Source organism: Apis laboriosa, unplaced genomic scaffold (assembly GCF_014066325.1).
Source record: "Apis laboriosa isolate Shangri-la unplaced genomic scaffold, ASM1406632v1 scaffold34_cov151, whole genome shotgun sequence".
NCBI lineage: Eukaryota > Metazoa > Arthropoda > Insecta > Hymenoptera > Apidae > Apis > Apis laboriosa.
Genome location: NW_025222928.1, coordinates 5,745,329 through 5,756,292, shown reverse-complemented (window position 1 = coordinate 5,756,292; position 10,964 = coordinate 5,745,329). Strand labels below are relative to the sequence as shown.

The 10,964-nt window shown below is 33.4% G+C and overlaps 2 protein-coding genes across 2 annotated transcripts; both read right to left on the bottom strand.

Moving 5' to 3' along the window:
- Positions 1 to 15: 15 nt before the first annotated feature.
- Positions 16 to 1,402, bottom strand: LOC122715050 (N-glycosylase/DNA lyase). Its single transcript, XM_043936950.1, has 3 exons — positions 1,219 to 1,402; positions 697 to 1,002; positions 16 to 639 (listed from the first exon to the last, which is right to left on the bottom strand). Exons 1-3 carry the CDS (start codon positions 1,320 to 1,322, stop codon positions 36 to 38), a joined length of 1,014 nt encoding a protein of 337 aa, XP_043792885.1. The 5' UTR covers positions 1,323 to 1,402; the 3' UTR covers positions 16 to 35.
- Positions 1,403 to 2,223: 821 nt separating this feature from the next.
- LOC122714803 lies at positions 2,224 to 10,329 on the bottom strand. The gene is made up of 6 exons (XM_043936482.1): positions 9,892 to 10,329; positions 7,482 to 8,815; positions 6,103 to 6,354; positions 3,718 to 4,041; positions 3,118 to 3,396; positions 2,224 to 3,029 (listed from the first exon to the last, which is right to left on the bottom strand). Exons 2-6 carry the CDS (start codon positions 7,496 to 7,498, stop codon positions 2,834 to 2,836), a joined length of 1,068 nt encoding a protein of 355 aa, XP_043792417.1. The 5' UTR covers positions 7,499 to 8,815; positions 9,892 to 10,329; the 3' UTR covers positions 2,224 to 2,833.
- Between the last annotated feature and the right edge of the window lie 635 nt (positions 10,330 to 10,964).

Below are 10,964 nucleotides of genomic sequence, written 5' to 3'. Positions count from 1 at the left end.
TAAATAAAAATCTGTTGTTATATAATAAATATATATTATTTTTTAAGATTTTTTAAATTATAATGATGAAATGATTTATTATTTATATTTTTACATTTATAATTTGATGTGGTAGTAGTAACAATATCATTAATTTTTGCACAAAAAACAAGAGCTTGAGCCCAACCAGCTAAAGGACCCCATAATTCACGTAAATAATTACTAATTTCCTCATGAATTTTTGGAGTAACAGTTTTATATTGTTTTAAATGAGGTAAATAATTTGTTTTAGCTATTTGAAAAATATGAGTATCTACAGGAATAGACTCTAAATGGCCTAATGACATCAAACATATACAATCTGCAACTTTTGGACCAATTCCAGGAAGAGTAATTAATTGTTTTCTAGCTTGAATATATGATACATTATTTTTTTTGTGTAAATTTAATAACCATTCTTTTCCACCAAGTTCAATTAAACATTTTGCTGCATTTGCTATATACCTTGCACGATATCCAAATTTTTCTATTTTTAATATATCTTCAACATTTTTATTCGCTAATGCTTCAATGGATGGAAAATTATAATAATTTTTGCCCTCAATTGAACAAATTTTTTCACCAAACAATGTACATAATTTTTCTACCATTTTTGATATTCTAAAATAAAAATATAATAAATAAAATTAATAAATTAAAATATCTTTATATATATACCTTTGAATGTTATTATTTGAACTACATATAAAAGAAAAAACATTTTCAACAACATTTTGATTTAATATTCTAACACCATTTATTTTATTTAAGGATTTTTTAAAATGTTGATCTATTGCAATCCATCTTTTGCACAGATCTGTTAAACATTCATTTAATCTGAAATATTCAGATAAAATCTCATCATAGTTTTTAGAATCTATTAATGGACCTTGCACAATGTAGGACAAATGTGTATCATTTTGTGTAAGAGTCCAAACACATCCATCAAACACTCCTCGATATCCATTATTATGACAAAACCATCTATAAAATATAATGCGATATATATAAATAACAAAAAAATATATAATATATTTAAATCATAAAATATTTTATTTGTAGAAATATTTTTATTTAAAAATTTGCAAATAAAACAACAAATATTAAAATATTAAAACTACAAAAACTACAAATATTAAAGAAATATTGGTTATGTATATATCTTCAAGGATATCATTCATAATATTATAAAAAATTCACCTAAAACTTTGACCGCTTTTCAAAGTAACACCTAAATTTAATTCTGATGATGAACAAACAATTTCACCATGTTTTATTCTTATTTTATTTTCATACATTTTCATTTTCAATTGTCTTATATTTCTTAATGAATTAACTTTAATTTTTTCTATTAATGTACAATACTTTATATTAAATAATAAAATTAAAAGTATTAAAAGTAAAATTTTACGAAAAAATTTTAATTATTCACAAGACTAAATTTTAAATACATATGTATTCATTTTTTTATAGATGTAAACTGCGCATTTTTGGCAAGTTAGCTAACGGAAACACATATATATGTAACGCGCCAAATTAAAAGTTGTATCTAAATTCAAATGAAATAATTGAATTAAAATTTCAAAGTATAGAAAAAAATAGAAATAACAATATATTCAATTTTTATAATTCTTCATAAGATTTTATTCTAATTATTCTTACAATGTATTCTTTATTAAAGATGATATAATATTATTTTCCTATTATACATATTTACAATTATATACTTATTATTAAATATTTTGACACTTTATGATATATATGAATTATTTTCATTTATACAATATGAAAACATATCGTGTATTTAATTTATATTTACTTAATATGATTTATTTTGATATATTTTATTTAAATAGTATATTTGAATATTTAAATACTATTGGATAGTTATAATTTCGAATTTTTTTCAACATTTTTATACATTATTATTATTATTCAAGAGCATGCTTCGTTCATACATAAATACAATATATTAAATACATGCACAAATATAAGTAATATAAAATTAATGTTATCATATGCAGATGAGGAATTAAAATAAAAATAAATTAATAATTTATTATTCAGATTTCTAACTATATATATAATTCAACGATTTTAAAGAAATAGATCTTCCAAATTTTTTTAACTATCATTTTTAATAACAATTCGATTAAACTATTTTTTAATGCATTCAATTTTTCTAGATTCATGCTTTAAAAATTATGCTATTCGTAATATATGTACATTTTTATTATGATTTATCTACAGAATAATTTATTTGGCATCTTTGAGAACAATAAAGACTACATAGTTAATATATACTTATAGATAATAGAAATGATACCCTGTCTATTTCAAACGATTTCATTTCTCGATTTCATTTATCGTTTCTTTTTATTATTTGCCATTTAAAGAGAATTTAATCTTGAAAAATCAAAAATTGAAAATTTCTATTATTGATTTTTATTACATGTCAGATTTATAATATTATTTTGAATATTTTGAATATTTCAAAAATAAATTCGAATTTATTTTTTTATTGCAAATCAAAATTAACTCAACATGATGAAAAGTTGCGAGAAATTTGAAATATATTAAATTCAAATCAATTTCAAATCTGTTCTAATGATTAAATTTTCTATCGTGACCACTATGTATTGTCATTCATGTAGTTAAAAAATTAAAGAGGATGATTGTTTTTATCTCTGATCTATTGTCCTGCATGCCTTTAAGTCATGATCGAACACTTTCGATAAACTATTACATCCCTGAGAATTGGTATTGACATTTCTAGAAAAAGAATATCCCCAAACATATCCGCTACTTTTCCATTTTAATGATAAGGAACATTATCGCGAACATGAGCCTGCTTTCGATATTCATAATGCTGGCATTTGCCCATCCAGGACCATTTCGTACAAATCTTTTGCGGTTTCAATATGAAACATTTCGTTCTTAAAACATCAAAGAAAATCTTGCCGATAAAATTTGCCGATGCTGTACCCGCCATCTTCAAACACGTTCGAAATCTACAAAGATGATAAAAAAAAATGATACGTTTGATTCCTATTTAGATTTTTTGCCGGATAATGCTTAAATGTAATCGATGTTCAATACCGTTCATCACAGGCACAATGCATCATGCTTGAGATACCCCAGTTGAAGAAACCGTAGCGTGTCTCGAAAGCCGGGATGAAAAAGGGACACGCTGTGTCGTGTCTTCGACAGCAAGCATCTGCTGTGCCAAAACCGCCTAAGTTCGTATATTTCGTGGCCCTATGACCACGACCGCACCATTGTGTTCCTGGGATCATCAACAAGTCTCTTCGAGAACGGCTTTTACCTCGTCTCTGACGGTGGCCGCTATTCGTTCCATTTAAAAGCTTTGAATATTTCCTGCATTAATATAAAAATAAAAATTGTAACGAATATTTTATTTTGAAAATTTATTTTCGTAAATAAAAGCGATCTTCTTATTATTCATAAATTTAAAAAATGATTTTATAATATATATGTGTTATAGAAAAATTTTAAAATAAAAAAATAATTATAAAAATAATTAAGTTAGAAAATAATCATTTTCCATTCTTATTTAAAATAAAAAACTTTCATTATTTCTTTTAATAATAACTTAATAATAATAATCGAAACAATATAACAAGATTTCTTTTTATTTTTATATCTTGCGTTTTCTTTTATTCATCACAGATTTTATACCTTCGCCGGTGTTGAGAAATCAGTTGATTTCGCGCTCTGTTCCTTACGTGGGTACATCGATGACGTAAGTTGGACACGGAGGAGAGCCAGGATAGATCTTGGGGGATCCTCAATGCATCCTCCTGCCCGTCCACCTCGAACAATTCCACGGATATCTCGTCGTCATAATCGTCGTCCAAATGTGTGCTTGACGTACAAGATCTCTCTTCGCTATCGGTGAGTATATCGTCCATGCAGTCGGTCAATGTGCCACCCTCGTATATCAATTGCAATTTTCTCCCCGTCTTCTGTATCCAGACTTGTCTCAATGCAACGTCCGTGTATCTATCGGAGAAATATTATTTTTCTTTAAAAACAATAATAATTCTCGAGTGATTTATTCTTTTCATACCTTATTTGCTCAATTAGTTTTATTTTTTTTTTTTTTTTTTTTTTTTTTTTTTTTTTTAGGATCGACGATGAACTACAAAAGAACGGATGTATCGTTGATTCGAAATGGCTATTATCGTACGCGCGTTTAATTCACGCTAGATTGACTGCACGCACGCGTCGCACGATTATTTCCTCGTGATTAACGTTCACCTATGATTGATGCTCCTCCCCGCCTTCTTTTCGTTGCATCGATAAATATCTTCGACAGTCGTTAAATTCGTTAAAACTGGGGGCTGTCCCTCGATAACAATGTTTAATTACCCTCGACGTGTTCATTCGAAATATCGTGTTTAATTTACGCGATTATCATATAAAAATAATATATTATATTTTATTATTTCGTTACGTTACTATAGCTCGTCCCCGAAACGAACAATTAATTCTGTTCGATGCAGACAAAAAGCAATCGCTGGATGGAATAGACTTTGAACTTTTTCTCCGTGTAATATATATCGTAATATATATATCCGTCGAAGAAGAAAAAAAAGAAGGAGAAGAAGAAGAAGAAGAAGATTTCGTTCTCGCTCTCGTTGAAAAATGGATGGTTTCAGAAACGGGGTGACGGGGTTTGAATCATGAGAACATGGCAAGCCGCGTGCTTTTCTCGTTACAGCAAAAGAGCTTTCACCGATTTAAGTGCAAGGTGACGTTTCGCGGTCGTGGAATTCCCTGATATCCTCGTGAGAGCATCCGCAGATGAGTTACAACCGCTGGTCCGAGGCCAGCAACCGGGGGCCGTGTTCTCGATGTTCGGTCTCCTGCTTCCGCCTAATCCTTGCTTACTTAACTTGCCGCTTTTCGGCTTAAGGCCTCGGTTGGCTTAGCGGTCACCGTCCACGGGTGAATGCGATAAATTGTTTTTCGATCCGAAAATTTACCAAATATAATTCATCTCGATTCGACAATTCAATCGGTTGTTTCTTTTTTAATAATACTTGTTCATTTTTTCGAAGCATGATAATAATTAAACGTTTCAGATCAAATTCTCTCGCCACGAGTTTTTCGAGCCGAAAGAATCTCGTCCAAAAGGAAGAGAAGAGAAACTGAGAAACGGAGTGGAGAGAGTGGCACACGAGCATGTGGATACATACGAGTCGCTCTTTTAAAAAAAAAAAAGACAGCGAACAACTCGATTTAGCACGGCGGTGCTGTAATTCTATGAGCTTTCCGGCTGACAAGGACGCGTCCAGGAAACTGCAAACGAATGGCCGGTATCGGCTAACCGATGCAAAAACGACGTGGTATTGAGAGAGTCAACCGAAGTTAAATACGCATACGTGGCCAGTCTCGTGGCTCCCACGCGTATTGGCAATAATGAAAGGAGGTATTGTTTTCCTCTTCGCCTAATACCGATTCCTACGTTTCCAACCGGAGAGGGTTGCGAGTCAAGGGATGCACTCTTTTCCTCTCCCTCTCCCCATCCTCTCTCTCTCTGTCTCTCTCGAGGAGATTTTCTCTCCTAACCGAAGGAAATGTTATTTCAGAGTACAAGGAGGACTTGCAGGATGTTATTCCAACGTGGATCGAAAAAATAATTGAATAAAATTTAAAAAGAATTTTTTTAAAAGTTTTACGCGATCTTAGTTGCGATCACTTGCATACAACGATAACGATGAGTTAAAGTAAGTTTTGAGTAAACAAAGAGCTAGTTCACGAATCCTCGACGTAATATCTATATTAAATTCGATAGGTTATCGAATGCTATAATAATAAATATTCATCGTCGATATTATTACGTTTGATAGAGAGAGAGAAAAAAAAAAAAGAAAAAAAAAAAATAATAAAGAAAGAAGAATCTTGTAGAAGAATTTTAAATATATCCTCGAGAACTGTTGCAAGGAGGAGATAGATATAAAAAAAAACTTTCCAAAAATATCAGTTACAAAAGCCTAGGCTAATATTAAACGGTGAAGCGATGATCTTTCTCGCGATGAGGAAAAAAGATTTGTTTACCCCCAATTGACGATGGTCTCCTTGGCGCAAATTCCAGGCAACCGGATCACACGTTCGAGTTCCCCGTCTTGCAGAACCCTGGTTACTGAAATACCGCGATTAGACGTGGTCCCGGGGAATCCAAACGACGTGTTCGCGTAGGATAGGAGAAGGTTCGATTGTTGGTGAACAGCCCCGGCGTCCGTCAACACCAGGAGCAGCCCCAACGCCGCCAGCATCGGGTACCGGATCCCAACGATTCGCCTTCTTTCCCTGGACACAGACGCGATATTTATTACCTCGTTAAGCGATCTGCCCGCTAGCAAATTGAATTTTATTTCTATTCTTTTATTTTCTGACTCGAGGAATCCGGAGAAGTTTCATGTTACATTCTCTTCTTTCGGCTTAACATCGCCGTCCAGATCCCCTTTTTTCTTCTTCTTTTTTCGAGTATAATCCGGTTAATATAATTTATTATAAGTGTTGTTATTAAACAATTAATTTATTACAAAGAGATATTATATTCCCGATAAATTTGAATAAATTCTTTAAATATTTTCTTCACTTAATTGATTTGCGAAAAACGAAATTACTTTAGTCGTGAATTTATTTGTTCGAGCTCCTTCAAATTTTTGCTTTAAAAGCGAAATTCCTTTGTGCGAATAAAAGATTTTCTTTGAAGATTTTTTTTTTTTTTTTGAGAATTAAGAGATTGATAATAAGTATGTATTTCTCCTCTCCTGTTTCGTTTCATTATATATTTTTATCTTTAGCTATTGGTGAATTCAATAAGAGACGGGGAATGTTGTAAAGGGAATTGGTTGGATCGATGAACAGTGTAACGGGGGATATCAATTTCTGGCGTTCTGCTCCGATTTAAAGAAATTAAAGCGCCATGGCTTTGACAAGCCGCCGGCCCGATACCACCCATGATCCTATCGTTTTCTTTTCATCGTTCGCGGAGAACTGTTTGGCACTTTGCCATCGGAGGCTTAATCATCTTCTTTTCATCGGATAAAAAGAAGCCGCGCCTTTATATCTCGGCTCTTACGTAATTAACGCCACGTTATATTTGCATACATAGCCATAAACGTCCGTTTCGAAACGGTTTATTTTTCTTTTTTTTTTTTTTCTTTTTTTTTCTAGAAATTTGCAAACCTCTGCAAATTTTTCCAATAAAAAGAAAGCGAAAAAAGCGATACTTTTTCTCGAGCACAAGGAGAGGATAAAAATAACTTGTGAATATATAACCGTGAAAATATTTTAATATCTCAACGTTCCATAATTCTCCTTTTAATTTCTCTTCTATTAATATGAAAAAATAAAATGCTACGCTCATTTTTCTTTACACCGAATTATTCTTTCAGAATGTAAACGTTGTTTTGCAACGAATTTTCTACCTTGATATCACGCTCATCTGCACGGCCCGCGAGCGAAAGTACCAAAGACTCCTCGGTGCGACGATTTAAATTCTTCCATAAATCGTACACTTTCGTGAACTGCGACAAATTTTCTCAAAGGATGCACATTCCTTCATGTTCGACGACTCTCACCCGACTTCAATCACCTTCTTCTATCATCACTTCCCCTCTCGACAATTATTAATTGTATTATTCTAATCTTTCCAACTCTCTTAACTTCGTCGTACTTAACTTTCCGTAGCTACATCATCATACGTCACTGAATTTTCATGCTTTAAAAACGAATGTTACGAATGGGAGGGAAGGGGGGGGGGGAGGGAACGATACAACGGTATGCAGTGAAAATGAAAAAAAGCGGAGCGTTTCGCAAAATCGAGTCACGTGGCCAAGACTTTTCGCGCCCTTTTTCTTTCCGCACCAGAATCGAGCGCGGTGCACGTTGACTCCGTTATCTCGGGGACACCTCGTGGAGGCAATCGGCCGTAGTAACTGGCGCGCTACGCTCGCGACTCTCCCTTAAATACTGGCGAGAGTTCTGGTGGTTGTCCAGTTCACCTACACCACCACCTATTCTGTCACTTACGTCTCTCCTTCTCTGACACTCTCCCTTGGCTCGGTGCGTTTCCCCATCCACAACCCCACCACCACTCGGACACCAACCAAAGTCTCCACTTCCCCTTTCCTCCTTCTCCGGCAACCTTCTACCACCAACGGAGCCGCCTCTGCCAAATCCAATCCTACCCACTCACCCTGAGATCTAATCCCTGCTCTCTTTCTCTTACTCTTTCACTCCGCCACCCTATCCTCTCGTCCCTCTCCCTATCCCCCCCCCTCCTCTCTCTCTCTCTCTCTCTCTCTCTCTTCCTCCTTCTTCTATCCCCCTTTCCTTTTTTTTTTCCATCCCTCTTTCCGCTTCTGAATTCCGCGCGCACAACCTCTTCCCTCTTTTCCCTCATTTCTCTTTCTCTCTCCCCTTCCCTCCCCTCCCCCCCCCTCTGCTTTCCAGCCCCGTGTCTTTGGATCCCGCGTCTCCTCTTCCACCCCTCCACGTTTCTCTTTCTCTTTCTTCTTTTCCTTTGTCCTTCCGCCAACGTAGTCGCTGCTTTTTTACACCCTGATCCTTCTATCGTCTAGGCGACTCTCGCAAGCCGGCGAGCGACTTTGCTAAATGCCGGTGCATTCATCACCTTTACGTCAGATCGCCAAGTCGAGGTTACGGAGGAATCATGGAGATATGTTTCGTTTTCACGTTCCAAACTTTCAATGGCCGTTCAATGGGTTTGCTTCTTCGAGTAACTTGGAATTCGTCTAATCTGTAGAGAATTGATTCATTAGTATTAATAGTAAATTATTTATATGATATGTATATACTATATATATTAATATCGATGATTATATAATATTGCTATTCAAACTCTTCGATCATTAATCCATGTATAGATACGTTCACTTGTACAATGCAACGTTGTGCAATTGACTATTGATTAACTATATAAATTTTAGTAAAATTAACTCTTTTATAAAGCAAAAAAAAGTATTTATGTAAAAAAAAAATATGTATCTTTAATATTAATGATTATATTATATTAATTATATTATATTAATGATAAATTGATTTTGATGTGAAGTTAATAATATAAATTGTTAATAATAATAAATTAATTAATTTGCAACGTTCTGCAATTGACTATTGATTAACCGTATAAATTTTAATAAAATTGGCTCTTTTTTAAAGCATATCTTGTCTTTTATATAAAAAGTATTTATATAAAAAAAAAATATGTATCTTTGATATTAATAATCGTTAGGAAAAAATTAATATAAATTGATTTTGATGTGAAGTTAATAATATAAATTGTTAATAATAATAAGTTAATTAATTTGCAACGTTGTGCAATTGACTATTGATTAATCATATAAATTTTAGTAAAATTGGCTCTTTTTTAAAGCATATCTTATCTTTTATATAAAAAGTATTTATATAAAAAAAAAATATGTATCTTTGATATTAATGATTAGAAAAAAATTAATATAAATTGATTTTGATGTGAAGTTAATAATATAAATTATTAATAATAATAAGTTAATTAATTTGCAACGTTGTGCAATTCACTATTGATTAACCATATAAATTTTAGTAAAATTGGCTCTTTTTTAAAGCAAATCTTGTCTTCTGTATAAAAAGTATTTATATAAAAAAAATATATATCTTTGATATTAATGATCGTTAGAAAAAAATTAATATAAATTGATTTTGATGTGAAGTTAATAATATAAATTGTTAATAAGTTAATTAATATAAATTGATTTTGATGTAAAGTGTTATTAACACTTGGAACGAATTTAACGATGAAAACAACGAGAAATGAGCAAGGTTTGATTGACCAACCATTGACCACGAGATTTTTCGCAATAGGATGAAACGTCGACCATTTGTCGTCGAAACGTTGGTCGATAATAAATTATGCAAGTCGGCGCGACAAGAGTGGTCCTCGTCATTGGCCATGAGCCCCGGAAGATCGTGCCACGATTGGCGTCCGGCCAAAGGTCGTTTTTCGCGAGGTTCGCGATAAACTTCCGTTCCGGCGTGCTGTCGGGAGGCATTGTCGCGCGAATTAGCGCGGCCTTTCAATTTTTCCGCTGGCTAGACACCCATGGAGAGCGGTTCGCGTCTTCTAAAATAGATCACCCATGCGGTGATTCCTTATTTCCACTGGTGCACCACGAATATTTTATCCGCAGATGCTCCTCCAAGAAGATCTGTCCAAGTTCCCACGGATAGTTCTCCGATAAAATCGTATTCCATTAGCGCGCTTATTTATAATGCAGCCGCTGCAATATCATTATTATTATTCAAACATTATTAAGCGATAAATAATATTATTATTATTATTAATAATATAAGAAGAAAATCATCGAAAAATTTCTAACCATAAGGCATTTATATTTTTCTCTCGATATTTTTCCTTTTCAAAAAAAAAGGATGTAACTTTAATTCTAGCAATTGTAAAAAATATTAGATAACAATTAGATGACGCGTAAAACGGATTTCAAGAAAGGATAAAAGCAATAAAAAGATGAATGATCAGATCATCGTAAACGCTCGAGGATCTTACAACTCAGGTGGACCTCACAAGTAAAACGCATTAATAGCACGAGGCTAAAAGGGAGAAAGAAGAAAAAGAAGAAGAAGAAGAAGAAGAAGAAGAAAGATTTGAAGATTTATGCTCATCCATCGGCAGCTCTTGAGTGGCCTTCTTGAAGAACGAGATCAGCGCCACGGAAATTAATTGGCGGGCTGAAGAAGTGGCAGTGAAAAGCCGCCAGTGGTTTCCACCCATTGTACTCCTTGTGGTTATGACTCGGTGCCGCAGGACCGAGACTGTCAAGGAGGGAGGGAAATAGTGAGAGAGTGAGAGAGTGAGAGAGAGAGAGAGAGAGAGAGAGAGAGAGAGAGAGAGA

Bases quoted from the DNA above. Each gene is read 5' to 3' on its own strand.
- LOC122715050 (XM_043936950.1), bottom strand. From the start codon at position 1,322: ATGAAAATGTATGAAAATAAAATAAGAATAAAACATGGTGAAATTGTT. The intron at 1,003-1,218 runs GTGAATTTTTTA...TATATTTTATAG, and splicing joins AAAAGCGGTCAAAGTTTTAG to ATGGTTTTGTCATAATAATG. The intron at 640-696 runs GTATATATATAA...TTTTTATTTTAG, and splicing joins TCAAATAATAACATTCAAAG to AATATCAAAAATGGTAGAAA.
- LOC122714803 (XM_043936482.1), bottom strand. The intron at 4,042-6,102 runs GTAAACAAATCT...TTTCTCCGATAG, and splicing joins GAGACCATCGTCAATTGGGG to ATACACGGACGTTGCATTGA. The intron at 3,397-3,717 runs GTATAAAATCTG...ATATTAATGCAG, and splicing joins ATTTCTCAACACCGGCGAAG to GAAATATTCAAAGCTTTTAA.